The sequence below is a fragment of the Ctenocephalides felis genome, unplaced genomic scaffold (genome assembly GCF_003426905.1).
Source record: "Ctenocephalides felis isolate EL2017-DRISC unplaced genomic scaffold, ASM342690v1 CF-g0.4_SCAFFOLD_00845, whole genome shotgun sequence".
NCBI lineage: Eukaryota > Metazoa > Arthropoda > Insecta > Siphonaptera > Pulicidae > Ctenocephalides > Ctenocephalides felis.
The window spans coordinates 58,406,503-58,429,317 of record NW_020536999.1 but is presented as its reverse complement, the minus strand read 5'-3'; the positions used below and the strand labels follow the sequence as shown (position 1 = coordinate 58,429,317).

Genomic DNA, 22,815 nt, shown 5'->3' with positions numbered 1-22,815 from the left:
ATGCGTAATCTTTTCGAATGATTCGATTTAAGAAATTGGTTTACGTTCGGATAATCGTTATTATTTTTATTTTTTGTAGCCATATTGATATTTTACGGTGATTAAGCTTGAAGTAATTTATGTAATTATAATTACCTTTGCTCGGTTCGCTACATGACAAACTCAATTATAATAAATAACTGTTTTTATATAAACTCAACTACAAAATTTTAATAGGTAGTACTGCCTTACAGTACTCCAACTCGATTCAGTGAAGAATAGTGTGAGTGATTTCCCAATGTCATTTCACACCGCAGTACCCGAAATGGGCAATTTTCAATTGGAAACATATTTTTTGTCTATATTTTCAAGTGGAAATGAACATCGCTGCTGCACGATCTCAGGTTATCAAATGCGAGGTTTGAATTCAGTCGAATGGAACACCAAATTAACTATTATTAGTTTATGTAGCCACAAGATTTAGTTGAAAGATTCAGTTGAAAGATTCAGTTTAGCAAAAAAAGTATAGATTTTCTGGGTTCAATTCCCGTCTCGCACAACTTGATATTAAACAGTAGTGACATTATAATGATTTAAAATTTTAGGTGGATAGATGCTAAAACAAGTTCCTATAATAATTTATAACATACTTAATTCTTACTAGTTATCGTGAAATAAAATAATACATTATATTTTTGAATATATCAATCATTTTTTGTATCATACATTCCCTATCACAAATCGAAATCTTTATTTCCAAAATAAATTTTAGATTATTTACAAATTATAATTGAGTTATGGTATGTCGCTGGTTCTAAGTAATAAATTTATGTTCGTGTTCGAGCGATAACTGCGTTAAAATATTAACTCTTTTTTTTAAATGGCTATATAAATTTAAAATGTTATTTAAAGTTACTCGATATTTTTATATCAACATCAATAAAAAAATACTGGATCGAATATAAAACTGAGCTATTGACAAGTTTATAAATAGATGAGAATTGAGGCACTGAAACATTACAATACAAATATTATTTCTTTCAACTGATGCAAAAAAATCTGTTTAAAATATATTTTCAAAAACATCAATATAACAATCATTGTAAGTTGAATTTTAGAAATTCATGTCGATATAACCAAAAGTTTAGTGCATTCAAATAATTCAATGGTTGTACTTACCTATCTCAACTTAACTAGCTACTTACATAAAAATATTTCGAGAAACTTACCAGATGAAAATACTTTTTGAATGAAAATGCCAAGATTTTTGGATTTAGAGTACAAATTTATAATATGTTAAATTGAATTTATTACTCGTAAAAATGTTGCTTTTTATGATGTTAATCACTTATTAACCATTATTTTTTTTAAATATAGAGTATATTTAACATCTCAAATTTTTGCTAATTTCATGACTGGGAGATCTGAAATAATAGTACTAGTTATTAATATTCTAAATATGATTAAAACTAGTGGGGTGCATGGCATCGTGCCTTAAGACAAATTGCTGGAACTTCCCGTACCGTAACTAAAAATCTTGGTTCTGAACCCCAAAAAAATTGCACTAAATGTGTACACATTATGAAAATCTCTATAAAATATCTGATAATTTGATGTGCATAAGTTCAATAACCATTTTAGACCGCCAAATGACACTTTTTTAATTTATTTTCATTGAGAGTTTAAATAGTTAGAGAGTTAATAAACGCTAGACCTGCCTTTTGAAAATGTTACTAGTTGTTCATTTCGTTCATACAAGTAAAATGTTTTTTGAATTATTACAATCGGACACTCCGTTCTCTTAAAAACTGAGTTACCATTTTTAGCACTTCTTGCCCCATATCTTTGGAACGGCTACTGCCTAAACCTGTCTTCGCCAAAAACTAATCAGTACGTCCCCTTATCAATGCGAATCGAATGTTTTTTGAATATTCATATCGGTTGATTGTGTTCCCGAAATCGTCGACGAAAGTTTGTATCCGCACACACACACAAACACACAAAAACACACGCACACACGCACACACGCACACACGCACACACAAATACATCGATATTCTAAGGCATGCCAAAATATTCAGAGACCTTTGAAACGTAAAGGTATATAAAAATTTCCATTTTGGATTTTTTTTTGCGATTACTATAACTTGCCCTAAGGGAAGTTAATTATACTATAGTTTTTCAATGAGTTTTAATAAGAATTTATACAAATATTTTATTATTAAATTATCTAATTATATAAACTATTCATAAAATAAAAATTAAGGCTTTTTAAAAGAGTTAAAATAACAAACAAATCAAGTTTAATTTTAACGATCTGGATATAATCAAAATTTCAGAGCTTCTAATAAAGTCAATCGTACCAACAACTTTATGTATGAAATTATCTAAATTTAATTATCTACAAATATAAAGAAAACCATCAAGAGTGTTGCTATCCGATGAATCCGACTCTAAAAACAATAATTTTGGATTTAGTGTAGATAATTTCTATTAGATAAACATTATACATATATACAAAATAAGTGAAATGGAAATAAAATGATTAAAAGAATTTTTCTAATAAAAAGTCTGAAGTTTCACATACTTGTTTATTGATTTAAAGCAACTTTACGTAAGTAGTAACAATTAGGTACCTTCTACATTTTTTGTATCTCATTCCAATTTCTTTAATCTAGATAAAATTAGATTTCTGCACTGAATCCTCGGACAACATTCGCTCCATCTACTTCTTCATTCTTTCTTTCTGAAGTGAAATTCCTTCATTGCTTGTTTAGTATAATCACTCAGTTTGCTTGTATCTCACGAAAGGGTTGCTGTTGACGGTTTTCCGCAAGTTTTTCCCGGTACATCGAGGAATTTTCTTCTGAGATTTTCTTTGTTGCGCGCTTAGCCAGGCGTGAGTCGCTCTCGCACGTGACTTGAAGGCACAATGGGGCACGTTAAGCTCAGACGTAGCGGCGCGGCATTACAACAGATACATGGGCCATGGGCTGCCTCTCTGCCTTGCTGGTGGGTACCTGGTGGGTTCCTGGTGGGTTTCTGGTGGGTGGTGGGTGGTGGATTCTATACGTGCTGTCATATACGAAACGACACGGTTACGTAAACAATCTTCGTAATATCGTTTAGACTATCGAGAGGATACGATACTCCCATATCTGTTTAGCTATAAACATTTTTTTGATGTACGGTATTTGGTTTTATTATATTGCCATAATGCTATAGAAAATTTTATAATATGTAGTTAATGGAATAAATTGAAAGTATAAAATACAATTAATATCGTAAAATATTGGTACATGGCATTGTGCCTTAAGGCAAATTGCTGGAGCTTCCCGCACAGTAAATTAAACAGAAATAAAAATCAATAAATAGACAAATGTAATATGTCAAATTACAGAGTCCTTATTTTTGGAATACAAAGTATTTAACTGTACGACTAGGTTTTGTTGTGTTACTATGTACGATCTGTTCCATGTTGTATTTGAAACAAACCACAACCAGCTAATGAATCTTTTATATTTTAAATGGTGTTTTGGTTAATAGCATTTTTTTTCCTTATTACCAATGAAAATTTATTAATGATTAATAACAATTGTTTTAAATATTTTCAAACAGATTGTTATAGATACTGTAAATTTCATCGTAGTATTTTTTAAATTATTATAAGTGCTGTTGGGCGACGACTTTTATCTATGTTTATCCACAAGAACAAATACATAATATACAACAAGATAAATAATAACATAACATAACATTAATGATAGCATGATAGCATTTATAATAACATAACATAACATTATAATAGCTAACATTATATATCATAATATATTACATAGCAAATAAAAAAGTAATATGCGTTTTGAATCACTCTAATCAGGTACGCCGTTCTCTTAAAGACTGGTATTTTTGCACTATTTGTTTCATATCTCCGAAACGGCAGGACCTGCCGTTTTGGTTTTTTGAATGTTTTTTTTTAATTATTGAAATCGATTGATTTGTACTCTTGATATCGTGATTTGGACGAAAAATTCTATCCAAACTTATTTATTATTTAAAAAACAATATATAGCAAATTTCACAAATGCAATTGTCAGTCAATTTTATAAGAAATTTATAATCTACATACTTTGCAATGTGTATTTTATATTTTTTGGGATTTTGTACTTAAATTTATTAATATAATTTGTTTTAAATATCCAGAAGTAATTTTATTAATTTACATTTTGTGAAACATAAAAAAAATTGTAATACATTTTTAACTATCCAAAGAAGATTGCTTTTTCCAGAGAATTTGATAAGATTAGTTTTTCGTACTAAAAAAACTGTTGTTTCACCAATTTTACACGTAATAGAGTACCTTAATAGAGCAGTTTTGAGGAACATCCTTAAGTATTATTATACTACAAGTGGTTTATTTATTAAAGTTTTGAATAATGAGTCGAGCTTTCTAAAATTACATCGCATATGTGTTAGGTGCATGTTTGTTTTAGGTTCATAAGTAATACGTAAACCATTTGTTGAACATACGTAGGTGTATGACGTTTGGCAAATTTTGCAATAGTTTCTAACCATATTATGCACTACAGGATGGCTGATCAAAACCAACAAATCATCAAACCCGAGACCAGTTGGTGCTAGCTCACGTCCGTACCGATTACGTCATCGCTGAGATTTGTCGGACAAAAAGTGGCCTAATTATAAAAAATCATCAATATTTGGAATAATAAACCGTGTCAAAATTTATAATTATATCGTTACATTTTTAAAAGTTGCTAATTCTCGATTGGTGTTTTTGTCGATTATTTTCGCATACTGGGAAATTTTTGCAACTTGTCTCAAGGCTAAATGCCATGAACACCTAGTGTTTTATAATTTGATACCTTTTCATTATGTTCTTAATTATTATAAATGATTAGATAATATAGCTTCGGACAATTGCTTTCATTTTTAGCACAGTTCGCGAATAGTAAAATTTTTGCAGGGTACAAAAATTGACAGTTAATTTATTATTAAATTGGTTATATTAACTGAAATTTTATTAAACACTATTTTTAAGAATAGTCAGATTATCATATTTTAATCGTTATATACGATGAATGCTATAGTATCCACATCAAGTATTACGCTTTTATTTTACGCAATGTGCCAAACTAATTATAATAGTGACTACGTGAAAAGATTATACAAAAATAACTGAAGAATCAGTTGGTCATTACCTTGACAGGTATAATATTCACAGAAACCTGATGTTTTATAAAATTACATTTAAATTGACTATGCTATAGCATTAAAATCTATAATATAAAAATGAATCGCAAAATGTGTTGGTAAGCGCATAACTCAACAACGCCTAGATCAATTTGACCAACTCTTTTTTTAAAATCGTTGAAGTCCAAGGATGGTTCTTACGACGAGAAAAAATCGAATAATCGCCGGGAAAACTCTAAAAACAAACCTTTTCTTTTTCACATACAAACGTTAGTATTTTCATATTTTTGCAATCGGACATGGAATATTTACTCAAGTCAATAGCGTTTTGGGTCTGAATTTTTTTTACTGTGCTCCAAATCGTATGAAATTTTAAAATTATTTTTATTTTACTCTAAAGTTCAAAAGTGAATATAATTTATACTCCTTTGCCATTTCCCAGGGGGAATGACATTCCCAGTGGTTTAATTTCATTTTATTCAAAATGACGTTGGATATCGATAAAAGAACTAATTATAAGAAAAAAAATGTTTTATAATATTTTTCAAAAAAGCAAATACTTATCATTTTATTTAAAGCAGTTGTACATTTAAGATCCATATGGATGGATGTATATCATTTTGGTATAGACTGTTGTGTAAAAATCATAATAATTTTTAACTTTTAAAATTTAAAATATCAGTATAGGTTATTAAAAAAATGAAACTTTTGAATTGTAAACATAACGGGCCGTTCAAGTATTACGTAAGCACTATAGGGGGGCGGGGGTTGTTGATTTACTTATTTTGAGTTGACATGGGGGGCAGGAGAGTCTGGATGATGATTACGTCATAGGTAGTATTTGATTTTTTGACATTAATTGCAAAATGTTTACGTAAGCGTGGGGGGGAGGGGATATGAGCTTTGCTTACTTTTGCCGACAAGGGGATGGGGGGTAAATAATTGTAATAAATCTGCTTACGTAATTTTTGAACGATCCCTAATTACATGACAACGTGTGTCGGGTCATCTAGTATTACAATAAAAATGAATGCAATAGCATTGGCATCGGCAAACGTATTAAAACTTATATGAATATTTTCTCCCAGCTCTCTGTCTTCCAGGTGTGTATTATAGGTGCGAGGCAAGGCATCGTAGATCCGGTGTATCTCGCCGGAGTAATATGATTACAGCTAACTCGCTTTGGCTCTTGTGATGTCGGAGTGAACCTTCGAACCGCGTAACGCGTTTATTGTAACCCAATACGGCATCACCTTCAGCGGATGTCAATAAATATGATATTAGACGGGAAAAGATGAATGACAGAATGTTTTAGAGTTTTTCCTGCATTGGATGACAAAGTACATTGTTGCTTTGTGGCAACTAGTAGTGCTGGTGTTCGAAGTCTTATTGTAAAAATTACAGTTTCATTCTTCCCGTGGTATCACCATGGCATGATGATCAAAGCATATATGACTATGGTCTTAAGTATGAACTATAATTCATGGTTACCTAATACTTAAGACCATAGTCCTATATGCTTTTATCATCATAAAATGATGATACCATGGAGAAAATAATACTGTAATTTTTACAGTGTCTGCAATACAAAAAGACTTAAAACACCAACACTACTATTTGCCATATATGGATTTCTGTACACTGCTGTTCGAGATTTTTTTCGCTATGTTCATTATACGCATACTACTCTTAAAATTACTCCGAATTTATAATTGATAAAACTGGTTTACAATAAAATAAATTCAAATATAAATTTGTATCTAATTGGCATAGGACAGAGCTGGGCTTAGATCCGTGGATAGAATGATCCACCACTGATATCTCAAAAACAAGTAAATTTATCATTTTTTTACCAATACTTGAAAGTAGAGAGCAAAGGTGTATAACCAGCTATCACCTTGATCTTTACGATGTTGCTTTCGAGAGAAAAATGGAAATGTTTGAAAATCCATAACAAAAGAATTTTCTTCGGTTGTTAGTTGCTTCTTTTCTTTTTTTTATTTATGTATTTCTATTTATATTTACATAATACAATTCTACAATTATAGATATTAATGGTACATTACTTAAATTAATAGATAATAATACATACTATATTAAATGAAATATAATTTAAAAAAAAACAAATGTTCACTTAAAGTTCACTTAAAGGTTTGTGTGCACTGTTGTTTAGTTCACGAGATCTTGATATAAATTTTAAATATACAGTTATGTAATTGTTTTTTAAGATGTATTAGTGATTTTAGATTAGATTCAATAGTTTTTCTAAATGACTCGTTTAAAGGCTTACACGTGAGTGGGGTAACAAGGACCAACTGAATTTTTACCTTGGCAAAAGTGTAAGCAATGAAAAATAGTAAATAAAAAATTAATATTTAATATTTAATATTTAAATTTTGTTAAAAAATCTTTTATAGAGATAAATAAATAGTTATTCCTACTTTGCTGATGAATATTTTTGACGAAATGCCAGATCAAGGTTATATACAATGTTAAAAAGTATACCAACAATATTTATATTTTGCATTGGGTGAATCATGTAGCTACTAATTTGCAAAATCCCTTTAGAATTAAAAATAAGTTATTGGACTTGTTTGGCCCCTAGCCGTCCCATTTTACCTCGCCCATGGGCGTAAAAAAGACTAGGTGGGAAATGTTTGAAAAATAGCAAAAAACACACTTTATTAATGATAAATTATCTTTGAGTTTTACTGAACATAACTAGATAGTTGTTAGTTTAATATGTGTTATTTGTTGCGATATAATTGATTTGGTTTTTAATATAAGTGCTCAAAGTCAAATTGGGTCTTTGTGTCCCGCTCTACTCCATTATACTGTTATAATTTTTTGTAGTCTCCGTAATCGAACTTCAATAATAAATTTATTACAGATGCATGCTACAATGTTTTTATAGAATCGATTACAAATTATAATGCAATATTACAACTAACAATAATGTAAAAATGACGTGCTCAAATTTATTACTCATAAAAATATTACATTTTCTATGACCTATATCATTTATTAGCCATTAATTTTTATTTGCTCTTAAGAACACTTCACATTTAATTTATCGAATTTCTGCACATTTCAGGACTACGAAATTAGTATCGTTAGAACTAGTTTTTCATATAATATTTTTCATTAAAATTAAATGATTAATTAGTGGCTTGAATAAGCTAAGATTGGATAACCACAATGGCATCTATTATCATATTTATTATTATTTAATAAAAATCGTTTCCATGAATTCAAAATGAACTCAAATGTATCCGCAGTAATCAGTGTTCCACTGCACTTGATACAACTCAATTTTTAAAGCGATAGAAAATTAGGAAGTTCTGTTAATTATGCCTGCTATTTTATCTATTATAAACATCCTTAATTTTTTAAAAATAGAATTGATGCCATGATTGGAAAACCAAAATGGCGTCACTATCATATTTGTCAACATATAACAAAAATCGATTTCGTTTACATATATTGGATCACAAGTAGTCATCAGCATTTTAGTGCACTTGATTCCATTTTTTCACAAAATTTGATGCAACTCACTTTTTACAATAATATAAAATTTATAAGCACCATAATTTATACCCGCCATTTTATCTGTCATGAATCAACCATTTGCACCTCCGTTCATCTGTACAACAATGGTACCAACCATATTTACCAACACAAAAACCAGATACAAACGATATATTTCTGAAATCCAATTTCAAGTTATCGAATATCGATTTTTTTTTGTTAAGTTGGTACACGTGGTTGTATGGTAGTGCAGTTTATGGCGTGTTAGTTCAGTTGGTTAGAGCGTCGTGCTTGTTAACGGTTTTGCGCTAGTGCAGTTAGTTGGCAGATAAAATGGCGGATGTTTGTAGTGCTTATCAATGTTGTGTTGTAAAAAGTGAGGTGCATCTAATTTTGTATAAAAATAGAACCAAGTGCAGTGCTATACTGATGACCGCGATTATTTGTGAGTTCACTTTAAGTATATAACAACGATAATATAATCAAAAATATGATAGGTGACGCCATTTTGGTTTGCAAATATTTTTTTTTAACTCAGTTTTATTTAGCAATCAGAAATATATGAAGATTCCTATGAGCTAAAGTGACAATATTTATGAGTGATGCCTAAAAAGAACTCCAATGAGAACTTCTCAGTTTTACAATTAATATAATATTATATTAGACCTATTCTAAGACTAAGTCTAAGGGCCATTGTCGTTTCAACCTCCTAATGCCAAAAGGTTGAGTAATTATTTTAAAAGAGTTGTATCTAATTTTGTGTGTAAATGAAATCAAGTGCTCTGAAATCCTAATGACCCCGGCTACTTGTGAGTTCAATGTAAGTATATGAACTTTTTTTTCATTATATATTAAGAAATATGTTTGTTGACGCCATTTTGACGCCATCTATCATATTGCCACCAAGTATATGCATTTCAGACTTTATAATAAAATATATATGAGCTTGATTGATTGCAATTATATTTATACCAATTGTCTGCAATCAAATTTCCACGTTTCTTTGCATATTCAATTTTCTACGATTAATTATTAATGATTTTTTTTATTATTAATAATTCACAACATATAATTCTATAATCTATTCTGCTATGATTACTGAAATGAAAGCTATTCAAGTCCAAATGTAGGCTAAGAGTGTAGTAGCTTTATTTCACAAATATAAATTTTCATTTGATAAAAATTATATTTCATGATAGGTTCATTGATTTTTATTTATGACAAAAGGTTATTAATCCGCATATACATATATATGAAATTATACGCAATAGCATTGAGTATATTACATAATAATCTGTTATTAAATAATTTTTGGTTTGTGAGTTAATTTATAAATGCGTCAAACTGTTTCAAAATTATTTATTGTATTATAATTTATATTTGAAATTATTACTGCGTAATGAATTGCATTTACATATTTTCACACCTGTAAAGCCACAGGGAGTTATAATTACATAATTTCTATAATATTTTTTTTTTTTTTTTTTTTTTTTAACTCTATAATTGTTCGGACGTCTTTTCATTTTATTATATTGGCATGAAAGTTTACAAAACTTCAGAGCATTAAGCTTTATACGAAATGGTTGCTACCCCTGGTAGTGGGGGTAGCGTTGTGTTTTAAAGGAACGAGTCCTTCTGTTCTAAAAGTGAAGCCGACTTAACCACATGTAACTAACCTATACGCATAAATATATTTTTCTTCATTAATACTTAATAATACATCAGTTATTGTGATTAGAACTGCAACAAATACAGAATATAAAATTAAATCAGTTTTTTAATACAGTCCACAGCGACAAAGGTTAAATAATAACCTAACAACCTGAGTGATCGAAGAAGAAGAGTTTTGGTAAATTCTTGAAATACGCACAAATAAACATTTTGGTACTTCGAACCGTATCGTGAATTACAAGCAGTTAATTAAAGTACAATAGTGATAACAAATTTCTAAGTGTTGTGAAGAAAAAACATTCCAAAGCGGCTAAACTTTATAACCACGTGGCGGTCAGACCAGAGCAAACAAGGGAACGAAGGCTGAGGACAATTACAACATCTACACACCTGTATTACAAGTAAGTCTGTTTTTATTCCTTTCATAATATCCCAATAATTTCACATATTGCTCGGTTGTGTTTAATATTGTATTCAAAATGGCGGAACTTAAAGCGAAGCGTGGATTCATTAAATCCAAATTGACGCGAGTGCAAAATTTTGTAAATTCATTAGATTCCACAATACTAGATGAAAATATAATTATTGAATTAAATACCAGACTCGAAAAGATATTACCAATTATTGATGAATTTGAAACGATACAATATGAAATTGAATTAATTGAGGGTGTATCAGAAGGCGATAAGGAATCTTTCGAAAATGATTATTATAGAACAATAGCTAAATTAAAATTTATAATTCAAAATTTCAATGACACGAAAAAATGTAAAGACGATCAGCAAACAATAGGGCCGTCTAGCATTGATTCGTATACAAATATCAAAAATATTAAATTGCCTACAATTAAACTTCCCACGTTTGATGGAAGTTACGATAAATGGTTAGAATTTCATGATTCATTTAACGCTTTGGTGCATAGCGACAATACTTTAAGCAAAATTCAAAAATTTTATTATTTAAAATCATCATTAGAAAAAGATGCCAAAAATAGCATTGCAGCTATAGAGGCATCCGATTCTAATTATGATATAGCATGGCAAATTTTAAAAGACAGGTTTGAAAATAAACGGTTAATCATACATAATCACATAAAGGCAATTTTTGATAGTCCGAAATGTAGTCGCGAATCTCATTCAGAATTAAGAACGTTATTAGAAACGATTTCTAGGCATCTACGCTCATTAGAGTCATTAGGCGAACCCACAGATAAATGGGACACAATTATTATATTTATATTCACAAATAAATTCGATACGCGTACGTTACGGGATTGGGAATCTTTTACCTGTAGCAAAGAAAAGCCGACGTTGACAGATATTAATAATTTTATTAAACAAAAATGTGATATGTTGGAAAAGTTATCCACAAACATTAGTAGTAAACCTTTTTCTAATAATATTAATAAATCTTTGGCTCAACACATAAAATACAAGAGCACAAATAATAATCATAATCCATCAATTAATTATCTGTCAACGGGGCGGCAAACTTGCTATTTATGTGAAGAAAATCACTCCTTATATTACTGCAACCAATTCAAAGCGCTATCTATTAAAGATAGGATAAGTAAAATCGAAGAATTGAATTTATGTATAAATTGTTTCAAGCGAGGGCATAAGGTAGACGTTTGTTTGCATTTCCGTGTAAAATATGCAAAATGAAACATAATACATTGGTTCATTTTGAAGAGACTAATACAATTCCTAGCACATCGGGTTCAAATATGACGGTTGCTAATTATTCGACAAAAAATATTAATACAAAATTACAGTCACAAGTAATTTTAGCAACAGCTGTTATAAAAGTAGAAAACTCGAGCGGAGAGTTCATAGAATGTCGGTGTCTTTTAGATTGCGGGGCACAAAGTAATTTTATTACGGCAGATACCTGCAAAAGGCTAGGTATAAAACTAGACAAAACAAATTACACAGTTATGGGCGTCGGGCAGATAGAGACCAATATTCGGTTCTCAACAAATATTAATTTTAAATCTACAAATAACTCATTTAAATCCAATATAAATTGTTTAGTGCTAGAAAAAATAACAGAACCACTTCCATTAGTTTCCATAGGTAACAATTTTAAAATTCCGACAAATATTTTCTTAGCTGATCCGGAATACAATAAGACGCGGAATATAGATATACTTTTAGGGGCAGATATGTTTTGGAAACTTTTATCTGTAGGTAGAATTAAATTAGGTGATAACGCACCGATTTTACAGAAAACTTTATTAGGTTGGATATTAGTTGGGTCGTTTTCTCCGAATTGCACAAATTCAAAACATTCAACAAATTTATTAGCATTGAATAATTATAATATTAATAAACAATTAGAGAAGGTTTCCGAAGTAAAAGATATTAAAAACAACAATTATAAAAAGTTAACAAAACACGAAACATTTTATGAAAATCGTTTTATAACAAATTTCAAACGCGATTTTACAGGTAGATTTATAGAAAAAAATCCTTTTAAAAATAAATTACATTTAGAAGATTTGAAAACTCGTCATATACAAAGATTTATGTCACGTAAACATAAATTCCAAGAGAATAGTTTATTAAAAATTAATTGTGTAAATTTTATTAATGCATATAGTAAGTTAAAACATATGTCTGAAGTTAGTAATTTTAATATTAAGTCAATTAGTCAATATTTCTTGCCACATCGCACAGTAAGGAATAAATATAGTTTAAAAACAAAAACGAGAGATGTTTTTCAAAGTTCGGGAAAGTCTTCAAGCGCCTTGCCAATGTGTGATGTTCATTATACGGGAACGTCAATTCGAAATGACTTATTTACAAAAATGTTAAGATTTAGAATGCCTATATATGCTTCATTAGGCGATACTTCAAAAATTTATCGGCAAATAATAATTAATGAAAACGGTAGACAAATTCCAACAGATAATTCAAAAACTTGTGAATTAAATACGGTCACATATGGTACAGCACCTGGATCATTTTTAGCTATACGTTATCTTAAACAATTGGCAAAATAAAATAAAATTTTATTCTTCTGCTTACAACACAACATAATTAACATAGATTTTATTTAAATGACCTTTATGCTGCCTCAAAATATTACAATTTTGAATTCTTTAGATAATTTAAATTTTAATGACAAAAACATACAAGAAACAAGAGCAATTAATTTATTAGTCACCAATGTAGAATTTAATTTATTTTCTCGGTTTTCGACATTGCGAAAATTACAATCAACAATGGCATATGTAAATAGATTTATTACGAATTGTAGGCTTAAAAAAGATAAGTATAAACGGAAGTTTGGACCACTTACAACACAAGAATTAGATCAAGCTTTTAAGGTATTGATAGTAATTGCACAAAAACAATCTTTCCAATTAGATTATAATAAACTTGTCAATTCTAAATCGCTCAGTAAAGAGAGCAGAATTTTATGTTTAAATCCTTTTATGGATAATTCGAAAATTATACGAGTAAGCGGTCGATTAAGAAACACAAATTATTCATTTGATAAAATTAATCCTATAATATTATGCTCAAAACATAAATTAACTACGTTAATATTACACCAAGAGCATCACCGATTACTTCACTGTGGTGCTCAACAACTTCTCGCAAGTATTAGAGAACGATTTTGGCCAATTTCTGGACGTAACGCTTGTAAAGAAATTATTCGGAAATGCGTTACTTGTTTCAAAGCAAAACCATCGTCAAATGATTATCTAATGGGAAATTTGCCTAGTAGTAGAGTTAATCAAGATTTTCCATTTAACAATGTCGGCCTTGATTATGCTGGACCGTTTATTATCAAAGATCGAATAACACGCGGTGCCAAATTTATTAAGGTTTATATTTGTATTTTTATTTGCATGTGCACCAAGGCTATTCATTTGGATCTGGTCTGCGATTTATCGACAGAATCTTTTTTACAAACATTAAAACGATTCATTGCTAGAAGAGGTCTTCCTAGTAATATATTTTCGGACAATGCAACAACATTTGTTGGAGCAAACAATCATTTAAAGGTTTATATAAATTTTTATTGGAATCTAACGAAGAGATTAGAAGCAAATTAATAAGTCAAAATATTAGCTGGCATTTTATACCAGCAAGATCTCCTCATTTCGGCGGACTGTGGGAAGCTGGAGTAAAAAGTTTAAAATACCATCTTCGTAGGGTGTTACGCGAGACAAAATTATGTTACAATTCAATGTATACATTATTAACACAAATCGAAGCAATTTTGAATTCTCGTCCGTTAACTCCCTTATCCTCTGATCCATCTGATCTCAATCCACTAACTCCAGCACATTTCCTGATCGGCAGATCATTAACATCACTTCCAGAAAATTCACTTTCCCACATCCCAGAAAACAGACTAACAAAACTCCAGCATCTTGAAAGCTAAGGCAGCATTTTTGGACAAGATGGCACAAGGAATATCTAGGAGAATTACAATCACGGACCAAATGGAGAAGACCAATGGAACAAGATAATCTTATAGGCAAACTGGTGCTTATAAAAGATGACAATCTACCACCATTAAAATGGCGTCTTGGACGGATCACAGATATACACCCAGGCAATGATGGTGTCGTACGGGTTGTTACACTGAAGGGCCCCAATGGAGAATTAAAAAGGGCACTAAACAAAGTGTGCATTCTACCAATCAATAATGAAATATCTTAAGTTTTATATAATATTAAGAAATATAAGTTAAATAATTTTAGATTAGATTGTCATGCAAATCACTATCACATTGTTAATCAATTTTTATACTCGTAAAATCTTTATACAATTTCTATACTTAATGTTAGTTCAAAATCGCTATGTTTATATTTTTAAAAGCTGTAGCTTTTCAAGGCGGCCGGCATGTTCGGACGTCTTTTCATTTTATTATATTGGCATGAAAGTTTACAAAACTTCAGAGCATTAAGCTTTATACGAAATGGTTGCTACCCCTGGTAGTGGGGGTAGCGTTGTGTTTTAAAGGAACGAGTCCTTCTGTTCTAAAAGTGAAGCCGACTTAACCACATGTAACTAACCTATACGCATAAATATATTTTTCTTCATTAATACTTAATAATACATCAGTTATTGTGATTAGAACTGCAACAAATACAGAATATAAAATTAAATCAGTTTTTTAATACAGTCCACAGCGACAAAGGTTAAATAATAACCTAACAACCTGAGTGATCGAAGAAGAAGAGTTTTAGTAAATTCTTGAAATACGCACAAATAAACAATAATATTTGAAATAACATTGATACATTACCTTTGCTTATTAAAATGAATTGACTAAAATATTTGTTGTGATTCGAATGATTTTTTATAAATGGGAAATTCTATTATGATCTTCTATATTTACAATTTTTTTTTAGTTTTTTGTGTTAAATTTCTTCGCAACAATGAGTAATAATAGATAAAATAAAACTCTTTTAATACAAATTAAACAAAATTAAATGAAATGTATGTCTGTATATACGTGAGCAAAAACCTCATTATGATAATTCATTTTCACATTATTGCAAAAATGCAAACAATTATTCTATTAGAAGTCGAACTTCAAGTTTGAATCATTTGAATTTATTTTGGTGGTTGATTGATTCATTTGAATTTATTTTGGTGGTTGATTGATTGATTTATTTTGAAACAAAAACAGTTAGCTTTAAGATTAAAATTTTCATTGAACTCTAAAGGGCACTTCAACAAGATTCGAGAAGAAGTGAAATTCAAGCAGCTACTATGATTATGACTTTGAAACATATTGCCATCTATATTGTCTAGTGGAAACCGTTGTCACTACTGCTTGACAACAGGCTGGTCAAAGTAGTATCGATCCCAGGGACTCTGATTCGGTCCAATCGTTTTAGCAACTTACATATTTAGAATTGTGATTAATGTAAACAGATTATTTATTATACAAGGTATTCTACTCCATGCCATAATTTATATCCAATTTTAAGTCCAAATACCGTCTTAGCGCTCCAATTTCCTTCTCCATTTTCCGATACTCCAATAACTAAAAATTTGTTCCGCTGATTCGACTTTATAGACCATCACGATTCTACCATTTAACCTAGCACGTTCTAACCACTTTACCTTGAATGTGCAAGAGGATTCGTAAAACAATTGAACTTCTAAAGCCACGTCTACCGGCTAACCCAGTGATTTGTTGGAGACATTCGCGCCGCCAGCAACGGGCGAAAGACGACTATTGCGCGCATGACCCCCAGGCAAAGTATGAATGATTCAGGTCGAGTAAATGTGCGAGCGGGGTGTGGGAACATTTAAAAATTCAAAGATGGGGATTAAATGTATCATACGGAGAGATGCATATGGATGGGTGGGAAAAAATTCAGGGTTAAGGAATTTTTCAGTTAAAAAAATAGTGTTTTGATAAAGTTATTATTACATAAGAACGTTTCAACACTTACTACAAAGTGATGGATGCTGGCAACATGTTACTTGTTTAACTGATTTCTTTATATAAGTAATATCTTTCAATAAAACCGATTTGGACTTATGGCGTAGAGTTGTGGGGCTGCGCCAGTAAATCAAGAATCTCATCTATCCAAAGGAAACAATCTAAAATTTTGCAAATGCGCCTTGGTATGTCAGCAACCGAATACTACATAACGATCTAAAAATCGATACTGTCCAGGAGGTAGTGAAAAACAGAAGTGGAATTCATCAAGACAAGATCATCAACCACAATAACCCCACATTAATTTCCATATTACAAGCATCACATATTAAAAGATTGAAGAAGAAGCATCCCTTCGATCTAATGCATTAAAATGGAGTAACCTACTGGAGTGATCTCCGTCATGTCATATATATATAGAATTCCAGTACTGTTACTGGTGTTCTAATAATCACACAATAGCTTCTAGAATTTTTCTGATTGCTGTTTAATTATTGTTAAAAAATGTAGTAATGTCTTTATATATTAGCTAACATCGTTAGGCAGTGTCAATCTTTGAAGACCTCAAGTAATATTTTACTGATTATAATTTTCTAATTGAGGAGCTGATAACAAGAGCGAACTATCCCAAAATATACCTGAAACATGTTATTTTTCTTTCTTTTCATACCATCTCCAATTAGTTCACTTATTACTATTCACTTATCTAAAAGCTCCACTTACGGCTTTACTCTAGGTAAAACGTGAAACAACTTTAGAGCAAAACAGTCTTTGTACTGCCATTTAAAGATAAATATAAATATTGTTTACACCAGTTTGACAATATTATTAGTTTGCCTCAATTTGTGGTATGGTCCACTATGATTTCCAACACTTCCTGTAACCCAATATGTTGATGTTGAGAATTATAGTTTCCTTCAAATATTATTTTTTTGGTATCATCATTGAATGAATATAGAATGGCTGTTTCAAACTTACCATTTAGTGTTCAAGAAACCAGATGTCCCTTAGAAAAGTTCGATTATATATTATAGGCCACATAGATAAATTCAATATATCAATTTAAAGTAAAAATACACATATTATTATTTGCGTTGGATATTATCAATGAAACAAATTTATTTATAAATAAAGCTGAAATACAAATAATCAAATTATTAATTCTGGTAATATACTATTCTTCAATTTAATTGCTTCTCCTAGTTTAGAATTGTAGTACAATTAAGTATTGTACGCGTTGTTCTGCAATTATATTTTAATTCATTCTTTTTATTAATGAGTTATATTTTGTTTCAGGTGAGTAGAACATCGGCATCATCAATATATATTCGTATGGTATTCATGTTGAGGTAAGATAAAAAAATTATTTTCAAGAACAAAATAGCTATTTATCTTACTATTCAGTAAATATCATTGAACGGTCGAATTATAATATATATTGTATCAAATCTCAAACAAGGCGAGTGATAGTCACGTTTCATCGAATGGCTTCTAAATTTTCGAATTTGTTCATGCCTTTTTGCGAAAATGTCAACAAATAGTCACATATACATACATGCATGCATGCATCATACAAGAATACATACATATATAAACACACACACAAACGCAATACTTTTTCCAAATTTTATATCCAGAATGACTTGAAACCTCGAGAAAACATAAAATTGGCAAAAAATTCTCTTTCGGTAAGTTATTAATCAAAATCCTAGGACGTATAATGTATTAAACGATTTAAGTTTAAAATCTAAATTATAGATTAATCTTAAATAACCAATATAATACACTATGATAGATAAAATTTGAATTAGTTGGAAGTGGCATTTTTTCTTAAGGCAAGTTGCATGAACTTCTTGATGAGTGTATTAATTGACATAATTTATCGAAATTAGGAATAAGATATTTGGATAAAATTTTGAACAATGCTATTTCCATTTCAATTTTCTCAAATACTTTTAAATTATCTATAATTGTAATAATTATATTGCACAGACACGTACTTATATAACCTAAAATTGTAGTTCATTATTCTACATTTTAATGAATGACAAAAACTTTTGACACAAAGACTATGATAATTTGCTCGACCGATCGTCGCACAAAACTGAGAAACTATGATCCTCATATCCCCAATAAGATACATCGAATTGCTTTTAAATGTTTGAAATCGGTTCAGGCGTTTTTGAGCAAACGTCGATGAAAGGTCTTCTAAATTTGACAAACACCAAAAAACTGCTATCTTTTGCAAAATTTGACTAATTTTATAAATTAAACAACGTGTCATAGGGACGTAAAGTTTTAGTATGATCTAAAAGACCATGATATCTATCGTCAGAAAAAAATCATAAAAATCGTCTCAAATTTTTATTTCAATAGTTAATTACAAGCTTGTGCCAGCCAATCTTTACTAAAAACTAATCAATTCGATTCACAACCAATACATTTCAAATTTTTAAAATCAATGTATAATTGCGGGCTAACACGTGGACAATTTTTTTTTACTTTTCTACTCGTTACTAATGTAAGTCCTTATCCAGTTACATCGAATGGCTCTAAATTTTTCAAAAGAAAGCTAGGATATACAGGTGGATAGATTATAGATTCAAATCAGTACATCAGATTTCTCTCATTCTTAGAACCAATTCATTATAATAATTAATTGGTGTAAGTAAAAGTATTAATAAAGTAAGTTTCAATTTTTGAAAATTATTGACGAGCAGTGGTGTGTTTGAAAAAAGTAAAGTTACCACACACTTAAAATTATTTAAGAAGATTTAGGTATTATTTTGTTTTTCTTGGTTAAACAATGTGAGCAAAGATATTTGAATTTTTATTGGTAATAAGGTAATTGGATGGGATTATGAAAATTGATTGTGCTATATAATCTATAAGTCTACTCTCAGAACCAATTCATTATAATAACTAATTAAACTTTCACATATTTATATTTACTTTAACATTCAGGAATAATTGCATACACTCCTCGGTAACCATATTCTTAACAATTTTCTTTTAAACATAAAACCAGTGTCTAATCTCTGGCAACCCTGTCTGGTACATACACACATCCGAGAATAAACGTGCAATAATTTTCTGGAGCTGGCGGCGCTATCTTTCGCGGGCTTGTTCGTCCTCCTTTGTCTGCTGGCGAATACCTTTGTAGAACATCGTCAGAGAGTTGTAGCAGGCAAAAAAAAAACTGAATGGAAAGAATATAAAGTATGTCGCTAAATTGAGATCGCATTTATGTAACAATGTCGACGACCGGCTGTGTAATGGTTAAGAGTTCATATTTTTGAATCATTATTTCATATCTTGAAACCTGCAAATGTATGAGAAATGTGTATGTTATAAGATGGTAGTATACAGGTGCTTTCATAAAGAGTTTTGAACTGTTTGAGTAATGGTGTTTTATGTAACAAACTTCACTTGTACTTCATTTAGGTGTATCATTATTTTGACAAAAATGCATATAGAAGGTTTTAGTATCTTCACGTTTTACGACCTCTTGGACATAGTAAAAAAATGGAACAATGAGCGCAGAAAATAGAAATCGAGTTTTTGATAGAACGGAGCATCCGATTTGAATCATCTAAAACATTCAATTTGTAATAATTGGGAGAAGTGGTGATTAGTTTTTGGCAAAGGCAGGTCCAGCCATTTAGAAGATACAGAGCTAAATCTACAAAAATGGCAGTTTTTGAGAGAAATAAGCATCCGATTTAAATGATTCAAAAAACTTTCTGCTTGTGTTGACGAAATAATTGCTTTTGGAAAAACAAATTTTTCATTTCAATTTTTTCTTTTTTTTGAATATAGAAAATAATTGAGATTTCAATTTTAATTCTGCTTAAAGTTCTAAAGCTCACTTATATACTTTAAGTGAATAATTTTAACTTTGTAATTCAGTTTATATAATTCTTATAAATATTAAAACGATATTACAGAATTACAACAATCTGTTTGAAAACATTCAATATTCCTCGAGCATTTCGTTACGATACGGGAAGCTCCAGCAATTTGCCTTAAAGCACGATGCCATACACCACTAGTTCAAATGTTTTTGTATTACAATATGTATTTATTGATTATTGAAAAAACTTTATTCGGACGAAAAATGCAGAATAAAATTACGAATAAAATTGTATATATATCGTTGTGTTTATATAATTTTTTCAAGATTTTTCGGTTTTTCTTGAATTTAACGACTGCTACTCGACTGTAGGCCACACCGTGCAATACTCAATTTTTTTTTATTTAATAATGATATTAAAACATCAACTCAAAGTAGACAATTCCTTGTAATCTTTCTACTGGACTTCTACTGGGGGACTAGAACGTTTTTGATCTTTGAATGAAAAATGGGTTTATTTTGTAATGTATTGTCCATTTTGATCAATAACTTTTTGCCATCTTTCAACCAGCATCATCATCTCACTCTTTTATTAGCAAAAAGCTGATTCAGATACAATTTGACACTATCATTATTATTGATTTGCTCACTATTCAAGGAGTTTTATAAAGATTGGGACAAAAAGTAATCAGAATGTGCAAGGTCAGGACTGTATAGTAGCAAAATATCCCAATATTATTTTCCAAGGGTATTTGATATCAATAATGAAATAAAACAATGTATTCAAAGTAGACAATTCCTTTTTAATCGACTTCAACTGGACGACCAGAGAGTTTTTCATCTTTGAGTAAAATCATCAAAAGAAATTTGGCTTTTTTGACACTGTTTTTAAGATTTCATCACCATAAACAACTCTCAACAATGCTCCTTTTCCTTAGCAGAAGTTTTAAGCAAAAGATGACGAATGTTTGATTTCATTTTTTATTTTTCAATGAACGACAAATGAAAACTACGCAATGGACCAAAAAAAATTTATCTGATGGACATCTAAAGTACCTACTATCCAAAAACATCAAATATTTTACATTTGGATTACGCCAACAAACCTAAAAGTTCATTTGAAACCATCTAAGCTAAAAAACCGCAATTACTTAATTTTCAAACTAGAACATACATTTTTTTTATTTACAACTGTCCAATTAACAAAATTAATACTATTTTGTAGTAACAATTGTAATTATTTAAATAAAAAATAATTTATCATTGACAATGATTTTTGGTAACGCTGTGCGTTTATTCCCTGACCTTATCTTGCTTCATGCAAAATTTCCAATCGCCCATCGATCTAATTATTTATTGCAATACTTTGCAATTGTACAATTAATTTATGAATAGTGCAGGTAACGTTTTTATTTTATAGCAATTGTAAATCAGTCTCATATCGGAAATTGTTTGACAGACTTGATTATTGGTGATTTTCGGACTATCGGTTTCTTGAAATGAAAATAATGTAAGCTTTAGTTTGTGAAAATAATAGTCATGTAGTGTCGTGTTTAAAAAAAATTAAATTCTACTTAAAATTTTTCAGACAAGTTGGGTAATTTAAGAGTTTGATGGGTCCATAATCATTATTCGTTCTACTTGGTTTAACAAGGTGAGCAAAGATATTTTAATTTTTATTGGTAATAATGTAATAATTAAGAAATCCGATTGTGCTACAGAATTTCTAAGTCTAACTAGTCTATTTATAAGACTTAGATTTTGATGTCAGCAATAGAACTAATATAGAGTACTGATTTTATCTTCCTAACGAAATTGTTTTTATATCCAAATAGCAATGATACTCTCTTAAATGTATACAAATATTTTTTAAACTCTCAATATCACTCTGACATTAACTCACGAGAAAAAATTCTGAGCTTGTGTGTCTTCTTTCTTTTATTGTTTTTAAGGCAAATATTTATCTTTAATATTCATCTTCAAAGAAAAGCGTTTACAATTCATTTTTCCTACAGAGAAATTAATGTTCTGAAAGTTTTTGATAGGCGTCTCCATCTCAGGACTTTTTATTGAAAAAACTAAGAAGATAAAACACATTAGTTTTAATATCTTAAAGGTAATTAACTATAGTCCGACGGATTTAAACAGTTTGA

The 22,815-nt window shown here is 29.9% G+C and overlaps 2 protein-coding genes across 2 annotated transcripts in view; both read left to right on the top strand.

Moving 5' to 3' along the window:
• Window positions 1–22,815, top strand: part of LOC113386399 — a 653,774-nt gene that overhangs the window by 26,260 nt on the left and 604,699 nt on the right. The window lies entirely within an intron of this gene.
• On the top strand, window positions 13,616–14,455 carry LOC113386470. The gene has a single exon (XM_026624253.1). It carries the CDS (start codon window positions 13,616–13,618, stop codon window positions 14,453–14,455), a length of 840 nt encoding a protein of 279 aa, XP_026480038.1.

Excerpts from the sequence above, each read along its gene's own strand:
- LOC113386470 (XM_026624253.1), top strand. The coding sequence starts at position 13,616 with ATGGCATATGTAAATAGATTTATTACGAATTGTAGGCTTAAAAAAGAT.